At 35.0% G+C, this 18,435-nt stretch overlaps 1 protein-coding gene across 8 annotated transcripts in view; it reads right to left on the bottom strand.

Annotated features, from left to right (window-relative positions):
* RBBP8 (RB binding protein 8, endonuclease) overlaps positions 1 to 18,435 on the bottom strand; it is a 78,719-nt gene that overhangs the window by 54,043 nt on the left and 6,241 nt on the right. For 5 of the 8 annotated variants that reach the window (XM_023761150.1, XM_023761151.1, XM_006097396.3 and 2 more), the window contains exons 2-3: positions 16,690 to 16,899; positions 4,163 to 4,205 (exon numbers count right to left, since the gene is read on the bottom strand). In XM_023761150.1, the coding sequence (XP_023616918.1) occupies positions 4,163 to 4,205; positions 16,690 to 16,798 (152 nt within the window). In that variant the 5' untranslated portion in view covers positions 16,799 to 16,899. Of the gene's footprint in view, positions 1 to 4,162; positions 4,206 to 16,689; positions 16,900 to 18,435 lie in introns of those variants that run through there. The other 3 variants (XM_014463162.2, XM_023761154.1, XM_023761155.1) reach the window with 2 other exon arrangements.

Genomic DNA, 18,435 nt, shown 5'->3' with positions numbered 1-18,435 from the left:
TTTTTTAAAGTGAAACAAAGATATTGTCCCTTTTCTTTTCAAGTAGATAGAAAAAAATAAATTTTACTTATTAACCCAAGAAAAATTATGTATTTTCCTCATGCAACTGATGAAATTTCATTAGTTATTTTTGGGATACATTTTATTATAGGGAGCATTCATACATACAGTTTTAATATCATCAATATTAATTAAAGTGCATTAAAAGATGAAAAGGTTTTGAAATCCCTACTGCCCACAGAAACAAAACAAAATTTGTGCAAAAGGAAATAGGTGCATTGGCTATTATTCTCTCAGCCACAGAAAAAGGACTAATCTAACTGTAGTTACATTTTTGGTTGCCTATCCAACAGTCATTTCTCTTTATTATTTGCTTAAGGAATAAAGATTTTCTTCAATATTCAGCAGCTGCTTACAGAAAAGTTGATCTTCTCTCAGGACTCAAGATATAAATCTTGAAAATTTTGTTTTAATGTTTTATCTTTAAAATAACTTCAGACTTAAAAATAAGTTAGAAACAGAACAAAGAGCACCTCCATACCTATCATCCAGCTTCTCAAAATGTTAATATCTTGCATAACCATAATTATCAAAATCATGAAATTAACATTGATGCAGTATTATTAACTAATCTGTAGGCCTTATTAAAATTCTGCCAATTGTCCCTCTAATATTCTTCAGGTCCAGGATCCAATTCAGGATCCTACATTGTATTTAATGTCATGTCTCCTCCAATCTGGGACAGTCTCTCCATCATTTTCGTCTTTCACAGCCTTGACGCTTTTGAAAAGTACTGGCCAGTTATTTTGTTGATTGTACTTCAACTTGGGTTTGTCTCATGTTTCCCATGATAAAATCTGGACTGTGTATTTTTGATAAGAATACAACAGAAGTAATGTGTTCTTCTTGGTGCATTGCATGATATGAGGTTGACATATCTGATTACTAATGATGTTCACTTTGACCGTTTCATTAAGATGAAGTCTGCCTGGTTCCTCCACTGTAATATTACAATTTCCCCTTTGCAAATATTAAGTATCATGTGGGAGATAAACTTCGAGTAATTTGAAAAATTTACAATTATAATTTTTCATTATACTTTTATTAGTTTTAACTTCAATGATTCTTGCCTTCAACAATTACTGTTGTCATTTTTGCCAAATGATGATTTTTAAATATTATTTCTACAATTAGTAATTGAAATTCTAAAAAACAACTGTCCATTTATCCCATGGGTAGAATAATTCATTATCATCATATTTCATTGTTCAGGCTGTTCTTGATTTTGCCATTAGGAGATTTAAAAAAATATATATATTTTATTGATTTTTTACAGAGAGGAGGGGAGAGGGATAGAGAGTTAGAAACATCGATGAGAGAGAAACATCGATCAGCTGCCTCTTGCACGCCCCCTACTGGGGATGTGCCCGCAACCAAGGTATATGCCCGTGACTGGAATCAAACCTGGGACCCTTGAGTCCGCAGGCCGACGCTCTATCCGCTGAGCCATACCGGTTAGGGCGAGAGATTTTTTTTTTTTTAAGTTCTCTTCTGTATTTTTTCAACATGCCTCCATTACTTTTTGAACATTTCCTTATTTTCTGGCACCAAAAGAAGTTCCAGCTCATATTGTACTTTGCATGCCCCGAAGACCTGATATCAGCCAAATTCTCCAAAAAAACCCTTGATTTCTTTTACTGTAGAATCCTCTTTAGAAATCAAGATCTGGGCCTTGGGTGTGCTCATTACTGCTGGGAATCACTGTTTTTAGACCCTCTTAGTGGATCAGGCCTAGAAAATACATGTATGTCCTCACACACATTAACACATATCTGTATTTCATCTATATATCAAAACCCACGAATTCATACTAATAACTACAATTCTATCTAGCAGCATATAGTTCATTCTAGCATTCTCTTTTTTCTTATTTGTAACTCCTTTCTCCTGATAGTGAGCAACCTGTCAATAATGTATTTACTTATTTGCTCAATCCTAGAATACATATAAAGTATGATCAGAATCTTTATTACTCTAAGTGAATCATGTGAATTTAATTCCCCTTGCCAGGTACTGTTTAGGAATGAGCACACAATAATCATCACTGAGTCAGAGTTAAATCCACTGGGGGCTGCTTCTGGCAAACTTTTATAATTAGTAGAAAGGGATACAAGGAGGATCTGCAAGTGGTAACTAGAATGAGGGTGGCCATCTTGACATTCTGCAATGAAGGCTAATAGGACAAGCCAAAACACTAAAGGTAGCAGAGAATAGAAAAGACAGAAATAACCTGAGTCTCTGGTGATTTTTGAACCATTGAATAACCAGTTCCAGAATCTCCCAGCTTCGGGTCTTTTATGTGAAAGAATATGTTTTCCTTACTGTAAAAGTCACATCTGGTGGTTTTTTTCTCACAGTAAGAAATTATCCTAACTAATAAGATGCATATCCTAAATTTACTACTCAGAAATAATTTCTCTTATTTCCTCTGTAAGTAAAGAAACATTTTCTCTTTTGTAGAAACTAAACATAACTACCACAGAAACAGAGAAATGGACTATTCTATGAGTAAGGATGTTTAAAAAAATATCTTTGCCCTCACCGATGTGGCTCAGTTGGTTGGACATCGTCCCGTGCACAGAGGTGTTGCCAGTTCAATTCCTGGTTGGGGCATATGTCCAGGGTTGTGCGCTCGAGCCCCGGGGGTGGGGGGGAGGGCTGTACAGGAGGCAACCCATTGATCTTTCACTATCACATCGATGTTTCTCTCTCTCTTTCTACCTAAATAAATTTAAAAATCTTTTTAAAAATTTAAAAAAATATTTAAGGTAAGAATATATATATACTTTCAACAATGCAAAACATTTTAAAGTGTCACTAACTAAGGAGAATCATAAAATTATTCTTCAAAAGAACTATTTAAAAAATTTATGATTTTACAAATTTGAATCTAAGTCATCTTCTAACATGACTTTCTAGGTGTAAAGAAAAACTGCAATTTTCAGATTATAATGGCGAAAACAACTAGGTATGTTTGATGGGTGCTTGGCAAACTCTAGCTTTTGGCTACAGCCTTGAAAGCTTTAGGAATATGAAGTAACTGAGACCCACTGGTATATACCATAAAGCAAGTGCAATATTAGTCACAATGACATTAATTTTTGTTATTAAGTAATAATATTCTACTATATGTCTGTTTCAGATTCCTGAATGTGGAAGCTCTATAGAATCATGAGTAAAAATCTGCTCTTGACTTAGATAATCAGATCTGATTCTGGGCTTCACAACCAAAACAATTCAGAACCACTGGTAATTTTGAACCAATTAAAAGGGATGTAGACTATTTAGTTCCCATTTCTTTAAATATATTTTTATTGATTTCTAAGAGGAGGAGAGGGAGAGAGAGATAGAAACATCAATGATGAGAGAGAATAATTGATTGGCTGCCTCCTGCAGGCCCCACACTGGGATTGAGCCCGCAACCCCGGCATATGCCCTTGACTGGAATCGAACCCAGGACCCTTCAGTCTGCAGGTTGATGCTCTATCCTCTAAGCCAAACCAGCTAGGGCTAGTTCCCATTTCCTATATGAGCTTAGAAATCCCAGAACTATTCTGTTTCCCTTCCTGTAGTATTTTATTTTATTTTTTAAATTTCTTTATTGATTAAGGTATTACATATGTGTCCTCATCCCCCATTACCCCCCCAACCCCCCTCACTCATGCCCTCACCCCCCTGTTGTCTGTGTCCATTGGTTAGGCTTATATGCACGCACTCAAGTCCTTTGGTTGATCTCTCCCCCTTACCCCTCCCCTCCCCTACCTTCCCTCTGAGGTTAAATTCCAGGTGTTAATCACAATTGAGAAAAGAATGCTGTTGACAGATCAAAATGAACTTATAGATAGTTTCCCATCTTAATAAATACTTTATAAAAAAAGATTATATATCAGAATTGTATTAAAATATAAATATATAAAAATATTAACTAAGACTATACTAAAAATCAAGTTATTCTCTTTACTTTGGAAGTTTAAAAAACTTGCTGTCAACTAGCTACACTAAGCAAAGCTAATTTCCTTATAAATAATACACTGAGGTCAAACAGGACATCAGTATCAATTACTTTATAAATAAGACATTAGTGTTATATGTTGATACTTACAAAATTCGTTCCTTTTTCAGTTTGGTTACTTTTACTTGTAAACCTGAAAAATAAAATGGAAAAAAACCCATAGTGTTTTATTTATACATTTTGCCATTTCTAAAGCAGTTAATCTAAAAATTTTTATGAGTCTACTGCTACACTAATAAGTCACTTGAGACTGGCCTCTGAATAATAAGCCAGGTCCCATTAGTTTAAGAGAGTTATTTCCCTTACTTACACCCTGAGGTCACAAAAGTATATATGTAACATTATTGCTTTTAGTCTACTATATGATAGTCAACTAGAAGGAAATTTTCTTCACCTAAAGTGAGTTATTTGCTTTTTAAAACCAAGGGCAAATATATAATTAGAAGTTCAATATAAATGAAGGTCTATGTTCTGACATAGCCTATGTCCGTGGTCGGCAAACTGTGGCTCGCGAGCCACATGCGGCTCTTTGGCCCCTTGAGTGTGGCTCTTCCACAAAATACCACATGCGGGCACGTGTACAGTGCGATTGAAACTTCATAGCCCATGCGCAGAAGTAGGTTTTCGGCCTGGGCGAGTCTATTTTGAAGAAGTACTGTTGATATTTGGCTCTGTTGACTAATGAGTTTGCCGACCACTGGATGTATTTGCTAACAGCAATAGTGCTTATATAGGCTCAAGTCTTCTGGGATTAAAATAGATTGTGGCCGAAACCGGTTTGGCTCAGTGGATAGAGCGTCGGCCCGCGGACTGGAAGGTCCCAGGTTCGATTCCGGTCAAGGGCATGTACCTGGGTTGCGGGCACATCCCCAGTAGGAGATGTGCAGGAGGCAGCTGATCGATGTTTCTCTCTCATCGATGTTTCTAACTCTCTATCTCTCTCCCTTCCTCTCTGTAAAAAATCAATAAAATATATTTAAAAAAAAATAAAAAAATAAAAAAAAATAGATTGTGACAGGAAGTCCTGTACTAGAAGCAAAATTGTTTATGAAAAGTACTTAACGAAGGGCACCAGTGTTTTAACTCAAGATATGTTATATCTATTTTTAATTTTAATGGAGTCTGACACAAAACAAGAGAAAACCATTGCATATGGAAATTGGATAGTTACTGTGAAGGAAGCAGGTTGTGGGCATTGAAACTGTAAGGAAGATATATAGGCAAAATAGAGTGACATTTCAAATTTTTATAAATAATAATTAAAAGGAGAAAAACAGCTATTAAACAAACATAAAAGATATCCAACATCACTAGCAACTAAGTGTAATCCAAACCAAAACAAATTACTTAGCAAAATTATAATACCGAAGGTTGATAAAAGCATTGTAAAACCATACTCCCATACCTTAATGGAGATATTATAAATCAACACAATTCTTTTGGAAAGCAATTTAGCAATATGTAACAGGACTTAAAAAATCAGTATCTCACATCTTGGATTCTAACCTAAGAATATAATACAAATTATAGAGAAACTCATAGTCATAAAAAATAGTAGCCCTAGCTGGTTTGGCTTAGTGGATAAAGGGTTGGCCCACAAACTGAAGGGCCCCAGCTTTGATTCTGGTCATGGGCATGTACGCCCGTTGAGGGCTCGATCCTGGGCCTGGTCAAGGCATGTATGGGAGGCAACCGATCGATGTGTCTCTCTCGCATAGATGTTTTTCTGTCTCTCCCCTCCCTCCCACTCTCCCTAAAAATCAATGAAAAAATATCTTCAGGTGAGGATTAACAAAAAAAGTAAACAATTTATAGCAATATAAAATGCTTCAAAAGAAACATGTTTAGGTAAAATATGGTATAACCACTTAATGGTTGACCTGGTCTAATTAGCATATTACCCTTTTATTAGTATAGATTTTTATTTTTAAAAATGTTTTCCATCTAGTTGTCAAATTCCTAGCTTGAGAAGCTTCCTTCTTTTTCAGGTAATGATGAAAAACTCCTGAGACCTTGAAGTAGTTAGTAAAACAGCAAATCATTCTTAAAGAATTAAGAAAAGGACTTGTGACCCTACTGGGCCAAAGACTACAGTTCTCAGTTTTTAATGCTCTTCTTCCCTTCCCAAAGTATGTGAAAATGTATTTTTGACAGATTTTCCTTCCTTTTTAAAAAAATTTCGGCTGACTGCTAAAACTCAGATCCGCCTTTAGAAGTGAAAAGTGCACCCAAAGATAAAATGGATTCTTGCCATGAACCATTAAAAAAAAGAAACAATAAGATAGAAAATCCATATAAACTTCAAAAGAAAATTCTTAGGAAATATAGAACGACTACTCTTTTATCTTGTAAGCATTCAACACCTGTGAGGCATTTGTTCTGTCATGCAGATCAGCCCTGAAACAGGTTTATGTGTGTATATGTATGTGTGTGTTTAAATTTTAGCATTTGCTATTCATCAAGTCAATTAGGCATCTACAATTAGAACCCCTATAAAGTGTGCTTTAATCCTGCTCCACACCCATTGGAAGGAATGAGGCTATACAACAATGCAGCTCCTGTATGGACAAGTAGTCTGTTCAACAAAGTATTTGGGATTTTAACACTGGCAACCTGAGACACCCATTGAGGAAAGAGCGCTCAAAAGACCAAGCATTGTACTACAATTAACCCTACACCCAACTCCTATGTGAATTTTGGAGGAAATGAAAATTAAGAGCCCATTTGTATAATTATAACACACAAAATAAATTTAAGAAAGAATTTAGAAATAAGGGAAGAATTCCAAATAAAATCATTGCTGTTAATTTTACTTATATTAGTTCTCACTTTCTTGACCAAAAGTGGCTTTATATATATAGCCCAAGTAATTTAACTTCTACCAAAAATTCTACTACTGATGTTTCTGTAATTGCCTAATAAATTATTTCAATTCCAAAGTGAAAATTCTTTATGAGATGCAGTCATATTTAAGGTGTGCTTAGTTTGCTCTTAAGATTTAATTATCTCAAAAAGGTTAAATAAATTTTTGTGCATTTTATTGAATTTATGAATGTTGACGCAAATGAAAAAAATAACGTATGTGAGAGTTACTGATACTGGTATTCTCTTTTTTTTTACTGATAGTATTCTTAATAATGAGAAGGAAACTGTTGTTATGAACCAAAATTACATGCAAGTCCTTTCATTGTTAATTTGTGTAGTCTTAATATAAAAATTATCCAAAAATATTTTTGCAATTTTTGAGGAAACATCTAAGAAAATAAAAGGAGGAATCCAAAACTGAATCAAGAAATATTTACCCTGTCATATTAGAACCTCCATACCTTCCCATTTCTTCAAAGGAGCTCCAACCCCCCGAACCCCTTAATCTGCCTGGTTTTCTATGAAACTGATAACCATATTTACCAGATATAAAAAATATTAGGTGAGATGCTGATAGCAGAACCTGCCATGGACAAGAGACCATTTATTGAAATGGTAGCATTCTGAAAAACATATTCTAAATTCCATTTTGTTACCTATGCTTTTAAATAATAAACTTGATACTGAAAGGCTTAAAAAGGCCAAAAAACAAAAACAAAAAAACGTACCCAAATGAACATTTTATTAAAACTTTTAAAATTTAAAGAATTCTGAAATTTCTATTAAATTTTATTGAAACATTAATTCTGAATTCAAAGCATAAAGACTATGTATTATCAACAAGAATTTGTCTGTAATCCTGACACTCACCACCAGCATTTGTCACAAAAGGAATATAAGACATTAGAAGGAACAATCATGAAAGGATACTATTATCCCAAAGATAAAAGATAAAAAAAACCTCAGTTACAAATGTCTCTAGAATTTTCCAACAAAAATAGTCTGGTTAGAATATTGTAATTCTTCAATAGAAGTTGTAACACTTTATTATTTCCCAGTTTTAAAAGAAATGCACGTAACTTATTATATTCTTGTGATCAGTGTATGTACTGCCTTGTATATGTTTTTGCCACCAGTTTATTATGTTTTGGTCAAAAGAGAAACACACATAGAAGGTATTCAGATGGATCTAAGTTCCTATGGCTAGACTTTCTTGGATGCCTAAGTGAAAATTGTATATCTCAATTACTACCATTTATAACATTTTCTTTCTTTTTTTAAACTGACATTAACGTTGAAAAGTAATGAGTCAATTTTGATTCCTATATATACTTCAAAACCTGCAAAGTCCGGACAAGTCCATGTTTGATGTCTTTCAAATAGCCTCTTATACTGGTTTCTCCAAGTGGATCACCTACCTTAAAAAAAATGAAGTACCCTTCAGGCACATCTTTGATGTTATCATACAGTTGGAGGATCTCATTTTATATGGAACTATGTGAAACACATTGACAAAGGACTCTTAAAAAATCCTGCTCTCAGCAAATTTGCCTAGCCCTAACCAAAATGCTTTTAAATAACATACTTAAAAAAAAGTAGTACGCATTCAATATCTTTAAAAATCCATGATTTAAAATATATTATAATGTAGCAGAGATTATCTTCTGTCATTAGCTCAAACATATATCCAACACCTACCATTCATAAAGCACATGGATATTAATCAAATACCAACAACTGCTGTATTCCTCCCTTAAAGTTTTTCAGTGATTATAAACTCACCTGGGAGTGTGAGGACTATAATAGTTACAAGGAGTATAATTTTTAAAATTTATATACTATGTAACCTTCGTGCACTTTACATGTCCTATAATCTGATGAATATGGCATATTTTTCTTTCTTCTTCTTCTTCTTTTTTAATATTTTATTGATTTTTTGACAGAGAGGAAGGGAGAGGGATAGAGAGTTAGAAACATCGATGAGAGAGAAACACCGATCAGCTGCCTCCTGCATACCCCCTACTGGGGATGTGCCCACAAGCAAGGTACATGCCCTTGACCGGAATCAAACCTGGGACCTTTCAGTCCGCAGGCTGGCGCTCTATCCACTGAGCCAAACCAGTTAGAGCTGGCATATTTTTCTTATCAAACAGCATATTATTTATTTTCTTGATGTTTCCTCATAAAATAGAAGTCTCCTGAAGCCCCTGAAACATCAAGAAACATGATGAAATCTGATAAATATGTTATCCCTGTTAAGAGCTTAAAAGTAAAACTGGCTCAGTTTTAAGTGGCATGTATAAAAATTCTAAAATGATGATGTGCAACATGAAAAATAAACACGGTTTAGGAAAATAATAAAATAATAGCAAAAATAAGCAAGTATAAAACATTATGTACACTAATCACAATACAATAAGCTACATGCATATCTTTTAAAACTAGGAAAGAATAAACAAATGTAATATTATAGAACGGGGACTTATTTTTCCTTTCCCAACTTTCTACACTATTTTCTAAAAATAGAAAATTTAAAGTAAATAGTAGTAGAGTATTTCTGAGTTTTAGACAGATATTTAATTTTGATACTTTCATACATTTGGGGACTTTAAAAACTGATATTTAAGAAAATGTTCCATTGATCCAGTTATAAACTATGCAATTCATTCAGATACCATTTACTGGTTTTTTACTATGTGCCAAGCACTTTTACCTACGGGGATGTAAAGATGAGTAAGATAGGGACTCTGCATAATAAAAATTTAATGATCGTTTTATAACCAGTTATAAAACAACAGAATATAATTATATGAAGGATAAAGAATTTAACCTTATGCTTGAAGATGGCAGAATACTAATTCTCCTCTATCAAATGTTTAATAAAAACTCAAGTACACCTGGTCCTATTTAAATTATTTCAAAATATTGCATTTACTTCACTTCCAGGTCACAAAGAATAAGCTTTATATATAATCTGTAGCTCCTATAATAGCTGCTGAAACTTGAAGCTGTTCTTACTGGTAAGCCTACATGCTGAGGTCACAGTATTATAAACCAAAAGGAAGATACTGCTGCTCTTTGACAGAAGTTGGGAGACATTGTTTATTCCTTCCCAGCTTTAGAAAATATACATGTAGCTGATTATATTGTTGTTATCAGTGTTACCAAGACAATCTTATAACTGGCTTATTTTTGCTATCATTTCATTATATAATTATAGTGTATAAATATTTTCCTAAAGAAAATGAATACAATGCCTGCAAAACCTACCGTGTCTTCTTCACTATTGTATTCTCAGAAATTGCTACTGAATGACTAAATTGTACTCAAACTCAGAATCTTTCTTCAATGTTTCACACCAGATTTTCTGAGAAGATAGTGTAATCAACTGAAGAGCAGAATTAGTATAAAATATTTGTATTTGTCCCTAGTCATATGACTGAAAGAATATCAATTTAAAATTAGATCTTTATTACTAACAACAAATTTGAAACTACACTGAAAAAAATCAATAGATTTATTAATCAAATACAACATGGAGATGTCTTTTAAGTACAGATTTGAACAAACCAACTAAAAAAAGACATTTTAGATAAGTGGGACATTTGAACACTATCATTTACTAAATATTAGATGATACTGGAGAATCGGTTTTGTTAGTGAGATAATGGCATTTTGTTTTTGTTAAAAAAGATTTCTGAATTATACTTAAGTATTTATAGATGAAGTTATGTTAGAGACTTCAAAATAACTGAGTGGAAGAGGGATAAAGAAATACATGGAAAATACGTAAAACAAGACTGGCCATGTACTGACAATGGTTGAAGTTGAGTGATGGGTATATAGTTTATTATACTATTTTCTTCAGTTTTATATATGTGTAATATTTCCTAAAATAAAAAATCTTAAACTTTAAATTAGAAAAGAACAGAGATGAACATACACACACACAAATAATAAAAGTAGTTACCTGTATGTGTGGGTGCGGGAGAGGGATAACTTTTCACTGCTTATTTTGTGTTTTGACATTTTTAGAAAAAAAAAGCTTAAGTTTAAGTTAATAAAACAGATAAAACAATAGTAACTCCACTGATATCTGGATTTCTAAATGAAAACTACTATACTCTGACTGCATTAGCAATCCTATATGTTGAAAGAGGTTTTTAATGGAAACATGGATCAGAATAATCTATCAAAGAATGAGCATAATAGAGCAGTAAAAGATGTGGAGTAAAGGTGGTTAAATTCCCACCTTTCATAAAAATTTTTTTTAAGAGTTTCTAATGTTTATCTCAGCTAGGACTTCAAAAGCTACAATGAAGAAATGAAGACTTTCAGCAAAGTTGCAGGATACAAAGTCAACATGTAAAAATCAGTGGTGTTCCTATAGACTCACAATGAACAATCTGAAAAGGAAATTCAAAAAACAATTCCAGCCTTGGTAAGGTATCTCACTTCTTTAGATTGTCATCCCAATATGCCAAGGTTGTGGGTTCGATCCCCAGTCAGCAGGGCACATACAAGAATCAACTAATGAATGTATAAATAAGTGGAACAATGAATGTATGTCTCTCTCTCTTTCCCTTCCTTTCTCTAAAATCAATAAGTAAAAATTAAAAAACAAAAAAACAAAACCCACCAATTCCATTTTAAATATCATCCAAAAGAATAAAATACTTAGGAATAAGTTTAACCAAGGAGATGAAAGATTTATAAAATAAAAGCTACAGTGTTGCTAAAACAAATTAAGAACATAAATAAATGGAAAGACACTTCCTGTTCATAGACTGGAAGACTTACTATTAAAATGTCAATATTACTCAAAGAGATCTACAGATTCAATACTATATCAAAATTCCAATGATGTTTTTTGCAGAAATAGAAAAATATGTCCTAAAAATCATAAGGAATCTTAAGAGACTCCGAATAGCCAAAACAATCTTGAACGAAGAACAAAGTTGAAGGTCACCTACCTTCTGATTTCAAAACGTAATAAAAAGCAAAAGTAATCAAAACTGTGGTACTGGCATAAAGACAGACATATAGATCAGTGGAATAGAATAGAATCCAGAAATAAACTCTTGCATATATGATCAAATGGTTTTTGACAAGGGTTCCAAAACCATTCAATGGGGAAAGGACAATCTTTTCAACAAATGGTGCTGGGAAAACTAAATATCTACATGCAAAAGAATGAAGTTGGGCCCTTACCTTACACCATAAACAAATTTTAACTCAAAATGGATCAAAGAGCTAAACATACCAGCTAAAACTATAAAACTATTAGATGAAAACATAGGGCAATAGCTTAATAACATTGCATATGGCGATGATTTCTTGGATATAATATCAAAAGTACAGGCAATAACCACAACAAAAGAGATAAATTGGACTATATCAAAATTAAAATATCCTGTGCATCAAAGGACACAATTAATATTGAAAAAGCAATCCAGAGAATGGGAGAAAGTATTTTCAAATCATATATCTAATGAGATTGATATATATACTTATATGGAACTATAAGTATATGGAACTATAACTATCCAAAATATACAACTAGAGGCCTGATGCATGAAATTCATGCATGGGAAGGGTCCCCTAGGCCTGGCCAGCGATCAGGGCCAATCTGTGGGGCAACTGGCGGGGTGATTGGGGGGCCCCCACTGGCACCTGCCTTGGCTAGCCTGGTGCTGCCCACTTGCCGGGCCTGTCCCCTGCAGCCGGTTGCCTTCCTCTGCGGGGCAACCGGTGGGGCGATCGGGGTGGGGGCCCCGCTGGCACCTGCCTTGGCTGGCCTGGGGTCTGCGGGCTAGGAGCAGTTCCTGTATTGAGCGTCTACCCCCTGGTGGTCAGTGCGCGTCACAGAGACTGGTTGTTCCACTGTTTGGTCAATTTGCATATTAGCCTTTTATTATATAGGATTATATAGGATTCCTATAACTCAATAACAAAACAAATGCGACCTGATTAAAAAGTCTTGAATAGACATTTATCCACAGATATACATATGACCAATAAGTACAGGGGAAAAAAAACAACAAAAAAACAAAAAAAAAAGTACAGGAAAAGATGTTCAACATCACTAATCAGTAAGGCAATGCAAATGAAAACCACAATGAGATACCACCTCACATCCATTAGGAAGGCTACTACCAGAGAGAGAGAAAGAGAGAGAGGGGAATAAAGAAAGAGAGAAAAAGAAAGGAAAAGAAAAACAGAAAATAAAAAATTTTGGGCAGAATGTAGAGAAATAGAAACCCTTGTGCATTGTTGGTGAGAATGTAAAATAATGTAGCCACAAGGGGAAACAATATGGAAGCTCATCAAAAGTCAAAAATAGAATTGCTATATGATCCAGCAATTCAACTTTTATGTATACCCAAAATAAATGAAAGCAAAATCTTGAAGAGATAATTGTATATCCATGTTCACAACAACCAACATTATTCACAACAGCTAAAAGAGCATCCCAAATGTCCACCAGTAAATGAATGGATAAGCAAAATATGGCATGTACATACTATGGAAAATTAGAAATTCTATCTTAAAAAGAAAGTTAATTCTGAAATATGCTACAACATGCATAAACCTTGAGGACATTATACTAAGTAAAGAGAGCCAATCACAAAAAAGACAAATACTGTATGATTCCACTTATATGAGGTACATGGAGTAGTCAAAATCAGAGACAGAAAGTAGAATAGTGGTTGCCAGGGGCTGGAGGGAGGGTTGGACAGGGAGTTATTGTTTAGTGGATACAAACAAGTGGATGGGAATAGTTTCAGTTTTACATGATGAAAAGAATTATAGAGATGGATGGTTGGTGATGACTACACAATATTATGAATGTATTTAATACCACTAAACTGTACACTTAAGAATGGTTAAGATGGCGGAAACCGGTTTGGCTCAGCGGATAGAGCGTCGGCTTGCGGACTGAAAGGTCCCAGGTTCGATTCCGGTCAAGGGCATGTACCTTGGTTGCGGGCACATCCCCAGTAGGAGATGTGCAGGAGGCAGCTGATCTATATTTCTCTCTCATCGATGTTTCTAACTCTCTATCTCTCTCCCTTCCTCTCTGTAAAAAATCAATAAAATATATTAAAAAAAAAAAAAGAATGGTTAAGATGTTATATTATGTATATTTATTTCATGACAATTTTTCTTAAAGTAAGTATCCTCACTTCTCCCTGTCACCTGCCCCCCCAAAATCGAAAGTAAGAATTTTCTATGATTTCCTAAACATTTAAATTTAAATTTTCTCATATTATTATTTTGGCCATTCTTTCTGTTTCCTCCAAGAAATCAGGAGTTAAAAAAAAAAGTACCATGGAGATTAATAAATAATCAGTATGTGAAACATCTGTTACAATTTTTTTGTAGTAACCCATTGTCTCTAGCTGGGAATTGATAGTACAAATCCTTGCTGCTTCAGAATGAGAGCAACAGCTAACAGAAACATTGCCTATTATGTGCCAGACATTCTTCCAATGCCTTAAATGTATTAAGCTATTCTATATAATAAAAGGTTAATATGCAAATGGACCCTAACGGTGGAACGACCAGTCGCTATGACGCGCACTGACCACCAGGGGGGCAGACGCTCAACATAGGAGCTGCTCCCTGGTGGTCAGTGTGCTCCCACAGGGGAAGCTCTGCTCAGCCACAAGCCGGGCTAATGGCTGCGAGCACAGCAGCGGTAGCGGGAGCCTCACCCGCCTCCTTGGCAGCGCTAAGCCGTCAGTTGGACATCTCCTGAGGGCTCTCGGGCTGTGAGAGGGCGCAGGCCAGGCTGAGGGATGCCCCCCACCACTCAAGTGCATGAATTTTCGTGCACTGGGCCTCTAGTTTAATATAATGAGGTAGCTATTATTATTATCTTTATTTTATAGACTAGAGGCCTGATGCACAAAATTCTTGCACGGGTAGGGTCCCTAGGCCTGGCTGACCATCAGGGCCGATCTGTGGGGCGACCGGCAGGGTGATCAGGGGCCCCCCGCTGGCACCCACCTTGGCCAGCCTGGGGCCTGCAGGTTGGGGGCAGTTCCTGCGTTGAGTGTCTGCCCCCTGGTGGTCAGTGCACGTCCTAGCGACAGGTCATTCCGCTGTTCGGTCGATTTGCATATTAGGCTTTTATTATATAGGATAAGGACCCTGAAACACTATAAAGTTAAATACTTGCACAAGATCACCACCTTTATTCAAGTGGTGGACATGGCTTTCGAATAGTGGTAGTCTAGATGGAGAATTCATGGATTTAACCACTCCATTACATGGCCTCATTCTCAGCTCAGCACTATTCCCATCCACTTGCAATCAATGAAAGATGAAAGTTTTAGATTTAATCCTAAAGACAAAGTATGATGATAAGGCACGATGACAACTTGCCTTCAGCATAGTACATACTAGTTAATTAGACTTAATCCAATTACAAAGCCTGGTCTATCAGTAAACCACCCACTCTGCCCCCAACATATACACCTGGTTCTTCCTTTATATTCCCAGATAAAATGATACACTACAAAATCCCTTAAAACCAGGACTGTATATGATTCATTTTTATTCATAAGGACTGGCACATAATAAGTGCCCCCCAAAACATTTCTTGAACAATTATCTCCAAGTACACTGGGACTTACAAGAATATTTCTGGGTTCATTTTTCAGAACCCATTAATTAATGAGTCCATTATCATGAGATTTTACCAAACTAAATATACCATGGGAAAGTTCTAACATAGACCCACATATTGTACTTCAGATTCAGGTGGATTATGTTTTAATGGAACTCCAGTATAATGTTAAAACTATAAAGTAGTATAGAATTAAACCTATGATTGTAAGAAACAAATACAATATGAAGCATTTCCCACCCATGACAAAAATGTATTACAGTAAAGTTACAGAATTAAATAGATATATTAAAGCTTAATATCAGACCTTGAGTTTAGCTTCAATAGAACATTCCTTTATATGGAATACACTTTAACACAATCACCAATATTCATATACTCATACTAACCACGACTGCTGTATTATCTGCTCACTAACTGCATTTCATATAAATCTTTAAACTCTTATTTCATTACACTGTAATGATCTGTTCATATGACTCTATCAGACTGCAGGTTCTTTGAAGGCAAACTGTCATTTGCCTTAGTATCTAAGTCAGGGGTCATCAAACTTTTTAAACAGGGGGCCAGTTCACTGTCCCTCAGACCGTTGGAGGGCCGGACTATAGTTAAAAAAAAAACTATGAACAAATTCCTATGCACACTGCACATATCTTATTTTGAAGTAAAAAAACAAAACGGGAACAAATACAATATTTGTATTTGCATGTGGCCCGCGGGCCGTAGTTTGAGGACCCCTGATCTAAGTATTGGTATCAAATAGATTCCCAAAGATTTCTCAAATGAATTAATTAAGTTTAGAGGTTATGTAACTTCGCTGAGATCAGAGAGCATGTAGATTAATTAAATCAGAATTCAAATCCAGATATTCAGTTAAAAAATTCTATGCTCTTTCCATACATATTACTACAAGTAACTATTAAACTGTGCAAAAGCTACATACTGTAGTAGTTGTCTGTAGGTGAAAAGCTACAACTTAACCACAAAAATGAATCACAAAAAATTATAATAGCAAAGATACCTTAAAAATGAGATCTTTGAACTGTCAGACAAAATTAGTTATTATTACAGTCTCAGTACAATGCTTTTGTGGTAAGTATTGAAGAAAATATGTTACCTTGTACTTCTTTATCGTGACACTCCTTTAGTTTTGTCCACAGATCCTTAAAGTCATTAGATATCTCTGCAGAACTAGGGCTTCCACAACTGCTTCCAGAGACGTTCATCTTGCTTGAATATGCTCCACAGTTCTATTTGCCTAATGTCTTTTTTGACTTTTTCTGTTACATTATACAGGTATGAAGTTGTCTTTGGACAGCTGAAATACCTGAAATGACAGATTACAACATAAATAAATCCTGCATTTACCTTTATGTAATTTGAGTCCAGCCAGTTTTCCTAATTGACTTACAATCAATAACGTTGAGAATTTGGGGGAGGAGGGGTGTGAAGAAAGATGATTATGGTGAAAAAAGCCCTGATTTTAATAATCTGGATTTTAGTTAAGCTAAATTTTCAGGCAAATTTTCTCTTATTCCTCCTAGAAAAAAGTAATTACCTAGATTATGTTAAAATGAAAGGATACTAATATAGAGATCAATATTGATACACCATTCTAAAAGAATTTGCTTTTTAAACTTTTAAATTGATATAGAATGCAACAATATATTGAACCAAAAACGGTACAGAAAACTACAGGACATTGAAAAAAGAGATAGAGGAAGACATAAACAGATGGGAGAACATACCGTGTTCATGGATTGGTAGAATCAACATCATTAAAATGTCCATACTACCCAAAGCAATCTATAAATTCAACGCACTTCCCATGAAAATACCAATGGCATATTTCACAGACCTAGAACGAAATCTCCAAAAATTCATCTGGAATAAAAAGACCCCGAATAGCTGCAGCAATCCTGAGAAAGAACAAAGTAGGTGGGATCTCAATACCAGATATCAAACTGTATTACAAAGCCACTGTTCTCAAAATTGCCTGGTACTGGCACAAGAACAGACATATAGATCAATGGAATAGAATAGAGAGCCCAGAAATCGGCACGAACCGATATGTTCAATTAATATTTGACAAAGGAGGCAAGAACATACAGTGGGGTCAAGATAGTCTCTTCAATAAACGGTGTTGGGAAAATTGGACAGATACATGCAAGAAAATGAAACTAGACCACCAACTTACACCATACACAAAAATAAACTCAAAATGGATAAAGGACTTAAATGTACGACAGGAAACCATAAAAATTCTAGAAGAATCCAAAGGCAACAAAATCTCAGACATATGCCGAAGCAATTTCTTCACTGATACAGCTCCTAGGGCACTTGAAACTAAAGAGAAAATGAACAAATGGGACTACATCAAAATAAAAAGCTTCTGCACAGCAAAAGAAACCATCAACAAAACAACAAGAAAGCCCACTGCATGGGAAAACATATTTGCCAATGTCATATCTGATAAGGGCCTAATCTCCAAAATTTATAGGGAACTCATACAACTTAACAAACGGAAGATAAACAATCCAATCAAAAAATGGGCAAAGGATCTAAATAGACACCTTTCAAAAGAGGACATTCAGAAAGCCAAGAGACATATGAAAACATGCTCAAAGTCACTAATCGTCTGAGAGATGCAAATCAAAACAACAATGAGGTACCATCTCACACCTGTCAGAATGGCTATCATCAACAAATCAACAAACGACAAGTGCTGGAGAGGATGTGGAGAAAAAGGAACACTCGTGCACTGCTGGTGGGAATGCAGACTGGTGCAGCCACTATGGAAGACAGTATGGAGTTTCCTCAAAAACTAAAATGGAACTCCCATTTGACCCTGTGATCCCACTTC

The sequence above is a fragment of the Myotis lucifugus genome, unplaced genomic scaffold (genome assembly GCF_000147115.1).
Source record: "Myotis lucifugus unplaced genomic scaffold, Myoluc2.0 scaffold_200, whole genome shotgun sequence".
Taxonomy (NCBI): domain Eukaryota; kingdom Metazoa; phylum Chordata; class Mammalia; order Chiroptera; family Vespertilionidae; genus Myotis; species Myotis lucifugus.
This window is presented reverse-complemented; position numbering and strand designations above follow the sequence as displayed.